General features: G+C 49.1%; 1 protein-coding gene and 1 non-coding gene across 2 annotated transcripts; both read left to right on the forward strand.

Moving 5' to 3' along the window:
- The first annotated feature begins 2,499 nt into the window (after nt 1-2,499).
- Nucleotides 2,500-15,688, forward strand: Scd2 (stearoyl-Coenzyme A desaturase 2). Its single transcript, NM_009128.2, has 6 exons — nt 2,500-3,235; nt 3,728-4,010; nt 6,864-6,994; nt 8,433-8,638; nt 10,036-10,268; nt 11,825-15,688. The coding sequence occupies exons 1-6, from the start codon at nt 3,212-3,214 to the stop codon at nt 12,022-12,024; spliced, it is 1,077 nt and encodes a 358-aa protein (NP_033154.2). The 5' UTR covers nt 2,500-3,211; the 3' UTR covers nt 12,025-15,688.
- Mir5114 (microRNA 5114) lies at nt 11,995-12,055 on the forward strand. Its single transcript, NR_039574.1, has one exon. It is a non-coding gene; the product is annotated as a microRNA 5114 (primary transcript).
- Nucleotides 15,689-15,889: the final 201 nt, after the last annotated feature.

Raw genomic sequence — 15,889 nt, forward strand, 5'->3', positions numbered from 1 at the left:
TAATATTGAAAAATGGGACTGAAGAGAAATGAAGACATTTAAGGGAAAGACATAAGCAGGGAAGGACCAAGGTCCAGAGGGCCTCCAAAGCCCCCAAAAGAAGTACAGGCTCCATGCTGTGGCCAATAGGAACACCCTACAATTAACTTATTTACTTAATATACCAATGTGGGGGGTTGTTTTATTCTTACTCTCTTGAGTTGAAGGGTCAAAATTAAAAACTGCCATACACTGTGTGTCCTTTTTCATACAGAAAACTTTATAGTCCCGTCCCCAGCTTCCACGCACACACTGTGCATTGCTGTACCAAAGAAGCCTGCACTTCTCGCATCCCTGCATCCCTGCATCCCTGCAAACGCAAGCATAGGCAAACATTCATCACATATTACCTATACCTTTCAACCTGGTCACTTCGTACTTCTTGATGCCAGGCCTCATGCTGTGCTGTATCATCCCTATCACACAGCTTTATTGAAGCTGGCCCACACGGGATGAGACAGGCAGTTTCCTATCTTGATTATCAACAGTTAACATGGTCTCCCACCTTTTCTTCCTGGAACCCTTAACTCATTCCTTTTCTAGGTTTCCAGAACTTTCTCCCCAAGGGAGAGAAATGTAGGACTCCTGTTCTACGTCATTGTCTTGGCAGGCCTCCCTTGCTTTCTCCGATAGACAATGAATGCAATGGCAGCTGGCTTAAGAAACATCACCAACCAGCTCTGATGCAGGCAGCACTGTAGGCTGCAGGTTGAGGGAATGTAAGGGCAGTTTGTCTCCAGTGGAGAGCTGCCTTTAGTAGCAATCAAGGCATTCCAAAGGAAACACTGTGTCTTCTTCCCCAAAGCAGCATGCAATAGATACTTGGAAATCCCAACTCATCTGGTGGACCTTCATCAGTATCTGGAATAGTAGCATGGAGGGTGATGCTCCACCACACACACACACACACACACACACACACACACACACCCTGTGGATGATGGGAGTGGTCCTTTTAAAAGAGACCCCAGGATTTGGAGAGGCGGTTCAGCCATTAAGAGCATTTGCTGTTCTTTCAGAGCACCAGAGTTGGATTCTCAGTTCCCACACAGACTGCTCAACTCCAGTTCCTGGGAACCTGCCACCTCTAGCATTCTCAAGTACCTTCACACATGTGTGCATATGCACACACACACACACATGTCCGTATAATTACAAGTAATACTAAATCTTTTTGTTTGTTTTTAAAGAGAAACCCCAGAGACAAAGCTCACCCCTTCCCCATTGAACACAGAGATGGCCACCTAAGAATCAAAGGCCCATTCTTGGCAGAATCAAACTGCTGGGGCTTTGCTATAGATACCCAGCCCCCAGAACCGTGAGGAGCCAGTATCTGTTGTAAAGGCCTCACAGTCTAAGGGAGTTTGTTTTTAACAGCCAAGGACAAAGGACAAACCCACAGCTAGTAAAAGATCAGACATCACGCAGACAACCCAGGGGGAAGTGACATCTCCAGATAACTTCACACAGTACCTCTGAGCCTCCGCCAGCCATTTGCTGAGGACACCTGGTCTTGTTCAGCATTCTTGGCTATGGTCAGTGAGCCAGGCCTGCAATGGAGGTGTCTGGTCACAAGCCAGAGAGTTGGCAAGCCCCTGAGACCAGAAGGCAAGAGGTCTGGTTTGGTCTCAGGAAATGCCTGGCATCTCTCTTCTTGAGAAGACAAGATGTCTATCAACCCCTTTTCCTAGAGGTGGGAGATACAGTAATGGGGTGACCTGGATACAGAAGGTACTCTGTGAATGCACCGCCTGCATAGGCTACAAGTTCTATCTCTTGAAAGAGTTAACACAGGCCCCAGAGAAGATGGGGCAGCGAGGGAGGTGTGTTAGGTCAGAGCACCCAAGGTTCAAGGGTCATAGGGTCCTCTGAGGAGTGGCTTGAAAGCGTTTCAGCACAGCTAGCTCCTCCCCTTGCCGGCTGAACAGTTTATCCCATCTCCGTATGTCCCTATGTCCCCTTCTTCCTGCTTAGAGTGGAAGAACAGGGCTACCCACTGAGCGGTCACAGAGAACCTTGCAGTAATAATTTAATACCCACTCTCTGTTCCTACTCCACATACATAAGGCTCCCTCGGCTAGATGCTTTTCGGCGGTTTTCAGATAGCAAACTGCAAACTTTCAACAAAAGAGTCTCCTAAAGGTGCCACATGTATTCGCAAGGCGTGAGGTGGGAAGTGGGGGGTGAGGGGTGGGATTGAGATACTGCTGACTGACCTTGGCTGTGCTCTCGGAGTGTGCACAGTGACCATGGTGACCCAGACCAGTGTGAATGGGCAAGCCACAGATCTATGAAAACTTGATTACAGTACCAGAGCTCCGAGTTATTATCTGGTAAGCATCCTGGAGCTGGTGGGCAAGGCTGAGCCATTGTTCCAAAAGGGACTACAGAGGCGCCTGTTGGGGAGGGAGGCCCCTCTCAGCTTTGCTCTCTGTTGGTGGTAGCCATTTCCCCTCCCACGCGCCTCTGGAAATGCAAAGACCGGATGGAGTTGCAAGTGGTCGGCGCTCTAGTGGCTTTCCCACTTTATGTACCTCTCCGCGTCTTCCTGCCCCGGTAGCCAACCCCCACTGCTAGATTGGGTCTTCTCTTCCAGAGAAAGCGCTGAAGCGCCCCCGTGGCAGGGTGGGGGCTGGGTGGAGGACCAGCGGGGGATGGGTGAGAAGCCAGGAGCAGAAAAAGAAGGGAGGAGGGGGGGGCGGAGCTGGAGGCAGAGGGAACAGCAGATTGTGCAGAGCCAATGAGAGCAGCAGGACGAGGTGGTACCAAATTCCCATCGGCCAATGACTAGCCAGAGTTTACGAAGGCCTCATTAGCATCGCCCCCCTCCGCTTGGCTAGGGATGGGACAATGCGGTGTTGGTGTCTGCAGTATTCTGACTCCTGGACACCGGTGGCTGCAAGCTGCGATTTTGGCGTCCTCTCATTTTCTATCCTTATCTCCGCCCGCGGCTGCCCTGGCCAGCCAGTTTTTGATTTTTTATCTGGTCATTGATCAATATAACGAACCTAAGGATATACAGGACATTAATACCCCACTGCCAGCTCTGGCCCAGAGCTTGTACCGCGCAGCGGGCTGCAGAAACTTAGTCATAGCACCCTTTGTCGCTGAGGTCTGAAGCTCGCTGCACGTTCTCATCCCTGGGAACGTGACCCCAGCATCCGACGCCAAGATGCCGGCCCACATACTGCAAGAGGTGAGCTTACACCCCACCCCCCACCCCCTCCTCAGGTTGGCGGTTGCAGATTGGACTTCTAGGTGGGTGGCTGTTGAGGGTTGGAGAGAGTTCAGAGCAGCTGGGAGCATTTAGCCATCATTTCCGAATTGCTCAACCTTGATAGATTGTTTCTGGACCGGGTGATAACCGGATTTTTACTCAGTACAGTTGATTGTCCCAACTTGTGTTTCTTAAAGTAAAACCTGACCTCTTTTCGATATGCGCAGATTTTCCTTTGTGAGTTGCTAAGGGTGCTGCTAATAAAGCGTCCTTTCCTGCCCCTTCATCATAAGGCTTATTCCCGATGGCCTGCACATTTCCGTGTTCCATTGGTGCGCTCTACAGTCATGCAACCTTGGCACTGGGGTATGGCCGTTATTGCATCTCTCCCGCAGTTATATTAGAGGGAAAGTAACCCCTGCTGCCCCCACGCGTCTGCAGTCCCTAATTCTCCACCCCCTCTCATTGCAGATCTCTGGCGCTTACTCAGCCACCACCACAATCACAGCGCCACCTTCTGGGGGACAGCAGAATGGAGGCGAGAAGTTTGAAAAGAGTTCTCACCACTGGGGAGCAGATGTTCGCCCTGAACTAAAAGATGATCTATATGACCCCACCTATCAGGATGATGAGGGGCCCCCGCCCAAGCTGGAGTACGTCTGGAGGAACATCATTCTCATGGCCCTGCTGCATTTGGGAGCCTTGTACGGGATCACACTGGTTCCCTCCTGCAAGCTCTACACCTGTCTCTTCGGTGAGCAGCACCCCTTGTCTTGGGCCAATACTTCAGATTTCTCCTTGATCTTTAAAGAGGTGGCCTCTGGTCTCTGACCCAAGGCAGTGGCCCTTTCTTTTTGGTTCTTGTTGGACCAGCTGGACTGGGCAAAGAACCTCGTGGTGTTAAGAATGGGGGGAGGGGGGAACTTGAGTCTTGAGAGTCTCATAACATTGATGCAGAGGTCTCTGAGCAGGCTTTTCTGTATGAGTCACTTGATGGCACCTGTCCCAGCTTTGCCTGCCACAAGAGAAGCAGGGCCTGCCTCAGAGACGTCAGAGCCAAGAGCTAGACCACGGGCCTAGTGGGTAACCTGTTGAGTCCAGTGAGGGGACAAAGCCATGGGATGCTGTTTTAGGCAGAGAGAACAGAGGGTAGGTTATAAGCCTAACTGTTTGGACTTCCTGCCTGGCCAGACTAGGCTGGTTTGCCTGGAGAAAGATGACGAAGGCTCCTGTATATCCAAGTTCAAAGGTGTATGGTACCACGATTTGGTACAAGCCAGTCAACAGACCATTCTTAGAATAAAATAAGATTGCAGGAAGGTTTTACCTTCTATTCAGCCTTCTGCCCCTCTTTTCCTGTCCACATTGTGCTGTGGCACTTTTCTCTCCACACCTAACACATACCTCCTGAGCAGGAAGAGAGCCTGGAGCAGCCACAGCCCAACTGTGATGAGTGTGCCCCTGTGCCACTGACCTGCCTAGCTCAGCTGCCCAGGGAGCCATGGGTAGTGCTGCCCCCTAGCGACACGCATGTGCTTTGCGGGTGGTTACACAACTGAACATTGAACCAGGAAGGAGGGACTGCATCTATAGTCAGGGCCTCTTGCTGCTCTCAGAGAAGCGGAGAGCAAGGGTTTCTTTAGAACAATTGATTTTCTAGAACAGTATCTGCATGTAGGTACTAATGGCAGGTCTCTTGCAGGACAGTGTATAGAAAGGCTGGTTGTCTCATTGTTGGCTGTCTCTCTGCCTCAGTCCTCCTAGGTCCTATAAGTGGTGAGATTCGATTCTTGAGAGTTTTCCAGGTACCAAACTTTTTCTCCCAAGACAAGGTTTCTCTGTGTAGCCCTGGCTGTCCTGGAACTGGGTCTTTAGACCAGACTGGCCTCCAACTGCAAGATCGGCCTGCCTCTACTTCCTGAGTTCGGGGATCAAAGGCGTGTGCCACCACCACCCAGCTCCCACTCATAGTCTTCACATCTTTGTCAAAAGTAGGAATGGAATACTTCTTTAGAATAGTTGTGTGCCCTGCCAGCCTTTTCCTGACTCGGCTGCTTTAAGAGTCTTTTGTACCTTTGTGGACTCCGTAACTCTGGAGCCGAATAGGTGCTTTTGACAGCACAGAGAGATTTTACAAAGCTCCACCCCCTCCCCCTCCCCCTCCCCATCCCGATTCTGAAGTTAAAGCTAAGAAAGAGATAGTTCCTACCCACCATTGTGAACACTTTTCTGGCAGACAGGGGAGGGATCTAAGTCTCCTGTTTGCTAGACGGAGAGGTGGACTGAAGAGGCCTAAGACTGCCTAGGTTTGTGTGTCCTGTGTGGTTGTGCGCACAACCACACACACACACACACACACACACACACACACACACACCCCTCTACCCCATCATCTGAGTTTTGATCCAGTCTACTTGGGTCATCTGCAGCATAAGCCCTTGGTGCTCAGCGAAGGGCTTTGGCTCTGCCCAAAGCCATCCCGTGATGCAGGGCTCTGGTTACCCTAGGATTTTTCCAGATAGGAAGGCCTTTCATCCGTGGCTGGTCTCCTGGGATCCTGTAGGAGGTACGGGAGTTGGGAAGGAGGAGAGAGGGGTCTCAGGAAACATGTTATCTGACTGCAGAAGGACGCAGCAGTTGGTGCAATGTGGGGTGTTTCCAGTAGCAACTAAGTTCTGTAGTCTGTGAAGGTCCTTTGTTTCTTGGTGTTCCTTGGGAGGGAGCCAGTATTAGCCTATTCTACCAAGGCCCCTGCTCCCTAGTTCTGCAAATAGGGGGAGGGTGTCAGATGTCTGTACCGCTCTCTGTCCCAGTGAGATATCAGGACTGTCACTTCTTGAGCCTTTCTGCTTCAAGGACAGTGAAGCAGTGTTTTTCTGCCAGCTTTGAGCATCTAACATTCTGCAAGGACAGGACCATGGCCAGGGAGAGAAACAAGACGAGGGAGTGGATATGCAGATCTTAGGGGCTGAGTAGTAGAACGGAAACAGGTGATGGCGGATGGAAAACTCACCTTCGAACAGTAGACAGACGACCTTTTCCAGAATCTGTTTCTTTAATAAAAGTGCTTGGTACAACTAGTAGTACCTTGTTCAAGGTGTGTGGAGAATATGAGAGTATTAGTACCCTTGGTAATGTTTGCGCCACTATGCAAATCTGACTTCCCGTTATGCTGCTGTGGTGTTGAAATGCACCTTTGCTAAAAGCCTTGTGTAGAGTTAGCTATTCAGTATGCCACTGCTTGTCTTTTCCAGTTAGCCATTGCCCAAGCTGTTCTGGCTGGTGCTTCAGAACTGCCCTTGGATATGGGTTCTAAGTTGAGGAAATGCAGTTTCCTGACCAGAAATCTTTAGAGGACTGCTAGAGGTCAAAGAACATTGGCCCTGGGAATGAAACCCAGTGATAGCCAGACTCGTGATGACCAGTGGTACCAAATGTTTAAAATGTATGAAGTTTCTACAAATCAGTGCGCCCCAGGGCTGCAGGGAAAACCAGGCCTTTACCCAAAGGCTAACTGAGAAGCTGACGGGTGCCAGGAACCTGTCTTTGGCATACTTCCCTTATGGATCTTGGCTTGTTGGTGACACCCAACTTTCTGGTCCTACAGCGTATTTGTACTATGTAATCAGCGCCCTGGGCATCACAGCCGGGGCTCATCGCCTGTGGAGCCACAGAACATACAAGGCACGGCTGCCCCTGAGGCTCTTCCTCATCATTGCCAACACCATGGCGTTCCAGGTAAGAAGTGGGTGCTGTGGCTGTGTCTCCGCCCAGGGGTGGGTAGTCAGGGATCAAGGTCTGGATAGTTGACTAGGACAGCCATTGTTTCTACTGCTATGTGGTCCCCTAGAGTGAAGATCAGTGCTGAAGTCCATATACCATAGAGTCACTTGTAAAGGGAAACAAGAAAGGGTCCCCATGTGCCGGGTCACTTTTCATCTTAGAGTCCCAGGGGTGTCACACAGCTTGGCAGTTGTGGGTCTTTAGTATAAAGGGCACACAAGAGCTGAGCACTGACTCTGGTTTCTTAGACCATAAGTGAACCGTTCGTTTTAAAGTAACTGTCTTAGACTCTACCACAGTGGGATGGACACGGACCCACAGGTGTCGTAAGACCCTGGGGCTCTTTTAAGTCCTCAAAGCCATTTGAGGAAGTAGACACAATTGTTGCTACCCCTCTACAAGCGCCGGAGCTTACACCGGAGAAAAGACAGAGACTTGGTAGAGGACCCTCGTGGCTCCTAAGCTCTTAAGGACACAAGGGTAGCCACTGGTGGGTTTAATTTGCAGCAAGATGAAACTAGGAAACCAAATTGGTCCTCTGTGCCGTGTCGAGATTTGAGATGCTCACCAGATTTGCCAAATCCTCTCTGGTGGAGCAACTTTACTTTTCAAAGATCCCTAGTATTCTTGGGGGACAGAGGGGGTGTGGAGGAAGAGACAGTGGTGTACTCTTGAGGTAAGCCAGGATGCAGACAGGCCCAGAGGTCCTTGGGTGATGTACCTGTGCTCGGGAGTTACCTGCTGGCCTTGATCCTGGGCAGAAAGGGCTGCCACTTGGTGAATGGGTTTCTCCACTGTTTCTACAGAGGAGCACCCCAGGAGTCAGGCCACTTGCCTTGTAACTAACTCTGTGAGCCATAGGATAAGGCGCTCCATGTGAGCCCTGCCCCGAAGTCCCTGCTTGGAAAGCTGCTATGGGATTCTCCAAATGGCTCATTGGTTAAAAGTGCTTTCTGTGCAAGCCTGACAGTTTGATCTTAAATCTGGAAGGAGAGATCTGAGTCCTGAAAGTTGTCCTCTGACCACACATGGGCCGTGACACGTGTGCACCTGTACCCACACACGTAAAATTAGCTTTAGGATTGACTCTTCTTGCTAATGAAGCATGAGGACTGTGACTTACCCACGCTTGCTTTCGTATAACCTCAGGAGGTGACCGTGCTGTTCCTCTGCTCTGGGACTTTAAATTGCTTTTTCTATATGTGCCCCTAAGGCAAGGATGAAGCACAGGATAGCCCCTCACCTTCCACCCTGTGCGTATTCTTGAGCCAGAGTCCTGAGGATTTTGTGAGTTGGGCTGAGAGTCCCAGGCCCTTGCAGACATCTAGGTCCTTGCAGGCTCCTTGGAGGGCCTCTCTTCTCAATACTGGGTTCCTCTTTCCTGTGCTTCCAGAATGACGTGTATGAATGGGCCCGAGATCACCGCGCCCACCACAAGTTCTCAGAAACACACGCCGACCCTCACAATTCCCGCCGTGGCTTCTTTTTCTCTCACGTGGGTTGGCTGCTTGTGCGCAAACACCCGGCTGTCAAAGAGAAGGGCGGAAAACTGGACATGTCTGACCTGAAAGCCGAGAAGCTGGTGATGTTCCAGAGGAGGTGAGTAGGGTGTGGGGGTTGAAGCTGAGGCTGTGCCCCCCCCCCCCCGGGAATGTACAGTTTACACTGTCTGCATTTTTTATTAGGAATTATAAAGTAAAAGCCATGACTTACTGTGTCCACATGTTCAGATCATTTTTAAAACGTATTTTTAACATCCTGTAGGGCACAGAGAGAAACCTATTTTCCTCCGTGCGTGTTATCTTATAATAGGCACCAGTTAACTGCAAAAAAAAACCCAAAAACCTTGCTCATTGTCCTAAGCGGTGCAGGACGGCCCTGAGTGCAATCGAGAGCTTATCTTGCAGGACTAAGTGGCCTCCTATAAGGGGGTGATAAGTCAAGGAGCCTGAGAGTCACCATGCAAGTCAGGATCTGTCTAGACTGGACAGCTGCAAAGAGCAGGGGGCAGGCTTAGGAGAAAGTGGCATTGAAGCCACAGCACACAGAGACATGGAGGGTTCCAGGTTCCAGGGAGAGGCCTTGCCGGCAGTGAGCTGAAGGGTGGGTGTTCAGGGGTGCAGCCTCTGCTTGAAATCCCAGGTGTGAGAGAGAAAAAGAGCGATGATGAAGACGTATCGCCAACTCCCTTCCTACAGACTCCTCCACACAGACTTAAGTAGTTAAGTTAGCAGCCGAATCACTAAAGGCTTCTCCAGCAGCGTGAGGCAGGAGTGTTGCCCACTCTTGGGAAGGGCACAAGTTAGGTGGTAGGAAAGACTTAAGCAGAGAAACAAGGAGTTACAAGCAGGGGACTTCCTAGGGTGTGAGAGGAAAATGGTGGCTATTGAAGGACGCGGCGAGTCAGTTCCCTTGGAAGGATCTGTGGTCTTGTGTACCCGAGGGATAGTGCTGTTGTCTGTGTCAGAGGCTTACAGTTTGGGGGTTGGGGAACAGATCTAGGAACACTGGTAGCAGGAAGTGGAGGCATGCCACCACATGCTAAGTGACGATTCTGGTGGTCATGAGAGGAAACAAAGGCAGGGGCTGGAAAGATGATGGCCCCGCTGTGAAGAGCACTGACTGCTCTTCCAGAGGTTCTGAGTTCAATTCCCAGCAACCACCCGATGGCTCACAATCATCTGTAATGGGGTCTGATAGCAACAGTATACTCACATATAAAATAATGTGAGAGAGAGAGAGAGAGAGAGACAGACAGACAGACAGACAGACAAAGGCAGCCCAGAAAGCAATAGGGATAACAGGGTCATCTACTGCATCCATCTCCCCCCATCTAAACAGAGAGCTAACAGCACTTGCTCTCAAATCTTCTACCACAGGTTTTGGGCTGGTTCCTTCTGGTCTTTACTCATGGGACAGGGGAGAAATCAGCCCTGCCTGCAAGGAGTGTGAGAGTTCTCTCTCCATGAAGCCTAAAATATGTCATCTCATTGTAGGTACTACAAGCCCGGCCTCCTGCTGATGTGCTTCGTCCTGCCCACGCTGGTGCCCTGGTACTGCTGGGGCGAGACTTTTGTAAACAGCCTGTGCGTTAGCACCTTCTTGCGATACGCCGTGGTGCTCAACGCCACCTGGCTGGTGAACAGTGCCGCCCACCTCTACGGATATCGCCCCTACGACAAGAACATTAGCTCTCGGGAGAACATCTTGGTTTCCATGGGAGCTGTGGGTAAGTCCCCACAGCAGGACCACATCTGGTGACTGGCTTCTTAGAGATTCTTGGCCGGGAGCCAGAGGAATGATGATGATGCGATTTTTGATATTTCCCACTGTGAGACTTGGGGGGGGGGGATGGGGGATGGTAATTTATTAGGGAATTCTTTTGAGAGGCCATAACTTCTTTGGAAAGGGTGAAAATGTGCCTGTGATGGGACCTTTTGAGTTAGTTCTTCCGTTTCCTGATTACCTCTGACAGCTCAGGGCAGGGATCATTAATAGAAAAGCAGAGTCGTCTCCATGAGTGTAAGCTTCATGTGTTGATTTAGCCATGCTGTATAAAAGCTAGAGTTACAATTCATTTCAAGTATGTTCCTGGATAGCATTTTTATCTCTAGAGTGCTTGGGCGTGGCTTATCCATTAGTGACACCTGTAGGTGCACGTTGGCACATGTTCCTCGTCACCCTGCCACCCTCTGCCCACCTATCCTCTGTTTTTCTGATTTCTCCTGTTTTGTGCTGGAGCTCCCCTTCGCACAGGGTTGATCTGGGAGTCCTACCAGATCAGTTGATCGTAATTGTTGGGTCCAAGCTATAAATCCAATCCCAGTTGTCAGGATGCATGCACGCATGCCTCTGCCACCTGTGCCGCCCACATTTTCCTGTTCTTTCAAGTTAGTTTTCCCTATGCAGACCTGTGGTTTCTTTTTCTTACTGATAAGAGCTGTTGGTCAGCCAACGACACTGTTCAGATTGGTGCTTGTATATCTTGGTACAACACTCAATTTAGCCAGTTTGGATGGAGCTAGATATATCTATATATCTATACACACACACACACACACACACACATCTATATATTTTGATGGATATATATATATATATATATACACACACACACATATATATATATATATATATAATTATATATTTAACTTATAAGTACACTGTAACTGTCTTCAGACACACCAGTAGAGGGCATCAGATCCCATTGTGAGCCACCATGTGGTTGCTGGGAATTGAACTCAGGACCTCTGGAACAGCAGTCAGTGCTCTTAACCACTGAGCCATCTCTCCAGCTCCAACTTTGGATATTATTAAAAGTATTTTTCCTGGGTTGTCATGAAGGGTCAGCAGGTAAAAGCACTTACCTGCCAAACCTGAGCAGCCTGAGTTTGATCCCTGAGACCCACCTCGTGGAAGGAGAAAACCGACTCCTGCACGCTGTGGCACTCATTGTGCGTATGCAGAAACTCATACAAATACTAAAAGTACATTTAAAAACTGCTCATGTTCTCTTTATGTTTGAAATAAATTACCTAAACTCTGCAGCACTGAGATCCTCTTAGAGATGGAGTCACTTAGACAAGATGTGTAGGTCCCAGAGTATAAATGGAACTGCAATGCCTTTGGTGGTGTCTGTCTGTTCCGAGTAAATGAAACTGGGTTTAGCCATTCACTCACCTGCAGCCCTGATTCCCCTAAGTCTGAGGAGCCCACTGGGTAAGAGGCGTGGGCAGAGGAGGAAGCACTGAGCCCCCTCTCTGTTCTCCTTGCTTCTATTTGCAGGCGAGGGCTTCCACAACTACCACCACGCCTTCCCCTACGACTACTCTGCCAGTGAGTACCGCTGGCACATCAACTTCACCACGTTCTTCATCGATTGCATGGCTCTCCTGGGCCTGGCTTACGACCGGAAGAGAGTGTCCAGGGCTGCTGTCTTGGCCAGGATTAAGAGAACTGGAGACGGAAGCTGCAAGAGCGGCTGAGTGTGGGGTCTTGCAGTTCCTGTTCCAGAAGCCAGCTTGGCAGAGGCTTACTGTTCTGTTAATTAACTACTGAGTATTGCCACCCAGATGCTAAAATGATGACTGACGTTAACCCATTCTGGTACAGTATTGTAAAACGGACAAAAATCGGAAGTCGACAGCTCTTCCTTCTATGCTAAGCTCATCTTCCCTTCTAGTTTCTTTTCCCGTTGTCTTTTTCTTTGCTTTGTCCCTGATGACCTCGTTTCTCATTGCTTCTCCCAAGCCAGCCGCCGCTCAGCTATAGGTCAGTGTTCACCTTCCAGAGTACACCAACTTCTCAAGGGTCTACAGTAAAGGTTCGTGCCCCACCCCCAACTCTTCTTAAGCTGCTCTGAGTTAGAAATACAAGAAAAATCTTGAGAGATTTCTCCTGTTATTTTTAGCCCAGGCTTTGCCAGATGGAATGAAAAAGAAAATAGTTTTTATTTGGCAGGGAGCCTATAAAAGAGGTAAATCTTAAGGGGCCAAGTTCAACACGCAGGCTATGATTCATCAAAGCCGTGGGAGAGGGGGATCTCTTATGAACAGGCTCAGCTCCGTCTGGCAGAGCTACCGCAGCCTTTCAACATAGCGCGCCTCCTCTCCTAATTCTTAGTAGGTGGCAACTGAGGAACTTCGTGACACTAAAATACAGTAACACATCAGTATCTCAGTGTAGTTTAGGCTGAAGATTTAAAAAATATATATATATATATATACTAGTAAAGTGAAAAACAATTTGTAGGAAAAGTGGTCTTTAATAAGGATTTTCTTTTCCTTTAATGACAAGGACCCGGGGCCAGGTGTGGTGGCTTGCATCTTAAATTGCAGGACTGGAGAGGCAGAGGCAGGTGGATCTCTGAGTTCAAAGCCAGCCAGGGCTAGATAGTGAGACCTTGTCTCAAATTAAAAAAAACAACAGTTAGCAGGACATGCAGAGCAAGGGACCCTCGAGTGAGGCATGTTTGGAATCCGTAGGGCAGTCGCTCATGGTTTCGAGCGTCCCGTGAGCTGCACCCCCAGGGTCTTTTTAATTCCTGTTCTTCCATCTTTAAGATGATGGTCGTGCCCACAAATTGAGGATAGCTGTGGCGTTTCCATACATCTAACAGTGGAAGGATTTCAAGAGTTGAACTTGAGTCACAGTTAAAACTGAAAAGTCGTAAAGTCTGTCCTGGATCCTTACAAACACTCCGTGAGTGCTTCCCTCAGAAGACGATGCTGCGCGCCTTCTCCCTCCCACTGTCGGGCAGTGGACGGGCACGTTGGAAGTCGCTGTGGGCGCCTCCTAATGACTTCTCAAAGGAAAGCTTCTGAGGGCCCCTTACCAGGGGACTTCACGGCTTTGGGGTGTTCTAGTGGAGCAGGTTAGGTTTTTTTTAGCCCCTTTCAGTCCCGCTGCTGTTTGTGGCAAGGCAGTACTGACTCATGCCTCACTAGCTCTGTGACCAGGTAGGACTCTGCCTGGGATACATGGTTGAAATCTCTCAGCTCTACCACACCTGCCTCTTTTCCCCTACCCATTTTTTGTGTTTTGGGGTGGGTTTTTTTGTTGTATTTCTTTTTTCCTCTTTGACATTTAGTCTTGGTCTAGGCAGAAATGTCCTGGATATTTCCAGGCAGTAAAGATGTGTGGTCCTGGCACCTTCCTCACTCAGAGATACAACCTCTATCTGCAGTAGGTAGAGACGGCTATCCTTTTCTGGTGGGTTTCAGATTCTCCACCTCTTATCCCTCCCAGGCTTCTGACACTCTCTTCAGCTCTAAAGAAAAAGTTTGGCCAACTTTCTAGAAACATCCCTGGCTCAGAGAGACTCTTTGTCAGTCATTCCAAAACAAATGGTTTGGTGGCACACATGCCGGCGAGTCAGGGCGGACAGAGCATGCACCGTGCTCCCGGCACTTGGCAAAGCTTCGGCAAAGCTTCGCGGGCTAATCAGCCCTCCTGGGTGATGCTGTGGTTAAGTGGGAAGCACAGCACTCGAGGTTGTGTTCTTAAGTGCCTCTGTTTGAAAGCTTTGGGTAGGGTAGGAGAGCTGAGATGCCATGAATTTCACAGAAAGGCTCTCGTGCAGCAGTGCAGAAGCCTGGCCGCGTCGGCTGTACAGCATACCAGGTGCTGTGCTTCGAGGGGACAGTCTTCCTGGGCTAGTTGAATAGAGAGAGGCTTTAGGGCCTTCCTGTGCCCACTTGAAAGTAGCCTTACCCTTCAGCTGTTTGCTAAAAGAGAATTCTTGGGCGAATCCAAGGTATTTGCTGAGCTGTGGCCCTATTCTATTCCTTGGATATGCCTTTTGAGTGATTTCAGTTCCGCTGGTTATGGTGCCCACTTAAACAAATGTGAAAAATAAAAGCAGCTCTCTTCTTAGCCTGCCCCGTGGATCTGAACCATGCTGTGGCTAAGGACCCCGTAAAATAACATCTGTCGTTAAGGGTGTACCAGCTCACTAAGAAACACTGCTATCAAGATTTTTAAAGCTCAAACCAAGTGACACTTTTAATAAGAGACTAAGATCTGATTGAGGGAGTTTTCTAACAGTCCTTGCCTCGTGGACACGCTAAAGTTTGACTTGGGTGCCTTACCTCTTTTCTAACCAGTGTTGCTCGTGAGCCTGTGGCGCTCGCTTGCTCGCTCGCTCGCTCGCTCCGTGGATTCCTTAAAACCAGAGAGCCTGTAAGTGTGGCAAGATCAAAACTGGCCTGGCTGGAGGGTTAGCTGGACATGGATCTGCAGGATTGCCTCTGGGGACCTCGTTTTGGGAACTTTTCTTGGGGCTGTTTTGCTCAAGTGCCCGTAGCTGATGGATGGGTGAAGTAATTTTGAACGTACGCGATTTGTAGGTTTTGTTATTTGTTTTAAGATTTAAAAGCTGGTTATAGGATTTTAAGTGAAAGCTTTTCTTCCTGGTTTGCTAGTGTTCTTGAGTGTCTTCTTTAGTTGAAATAGGTTAGTAGGAAATTTAAGAAAGTGGTGGCCGTGTTACACTGGTGGTGAAGGCCAGGGCCGCCTACCAACTCTCAGTTTTTTGTAACAGTCCCACTCTGACGATAATGAGTTCACTCCTTGGATAAGGATGTTAATGAGGGAAGAGCCTTCCCGACCTGACCTAATCAGCTCTTACTGGACCCAGCTGTCAACACTGTTGCATTGGGGATTTAAGTTTCCAACCCATGACTTATGGGACAGATTCAAACCGTAGCACTGGGCATTTCGCCTAACAATACTGTGACTCAGTATTCTGTGAAACTGGGATAATATTCCTGACCTACCTCCACGGGTAGGTGTGAGCATGAGAAAATGCTCTTTATAAAACATTTGGGGATCCTCTGCAGAGGAGTATTTAAGTCCTGCACATTTTTGTAGTAACTGTCCATCGTGGACTTGACATGTGCCTATGTCCCAGATGACGTTGTTAATCTACATCATTCTCAGAGGTTGAATGGATGCGTCAGATAATGTATACTCACTGCTATGAAAACATGCAGGACTCCGTTTCCTTCCTTGGGTGGGATTTTTCCTTTATTATGTGCAACTGTAGTTATTTGTAATCTAATAATTTTCATTAATACCAACTCCGAAAGTATTTCTACTCATCTGAGGTTGTGTTTGTTCATAATAAAATGAAATGATCTGACTGCAAAATGTCTCGTGGTGTTTTGGCTGCAATACAGCCTCCCAGGAGCTGGGTGGTGGCAACGGTGGCGCGCAACTTTAATCCCAGCAATAGGGAGTCAGGGGCAGGCAGATGTCTGAGTTTGAGGCCAGCCTGGTCTACAGAGTGAGACTCAGGACAACTAGGGCTACACAGAGAAACCCTGTCTTAAATTTAAAAAAGGAAAAAGA

The sequence above is a fragment of the Mus musculus genome, chromosome 19, assembly GCF_000001635.26.
Source record: "Mus musculus strain C57BL/6J chromosome 19, GRCm38.p6 C57BL/6J".
NCBI lineage: Eukaryota > Metazoa > Chordata > Mammalia > Rodentia > Muridae > Mus > Mus musculus.

Bases quoted from the DNA above. Each gene is read 5' to 3' on its own strand.
- Scd2 (NM_009128.2), top strand. From the start codon at position 3,212: ATGCCGGCCCACATACTGCAAGAG. The intron at 4,011-6,863 runs GTGAGCAGCACC...CTGGTCCTACAG, and splicing joins GCTCTACACCTGTCTCTTCG to CGTATTTGTACTATGTAATC. The intron at 6,995-8,432 runs GTAAGAAGTGGG...CTGTGCTTCCAG, and splicing joins CCAACACCATGGCGTTCCAG to AATGACGTGTATGAATGGGC.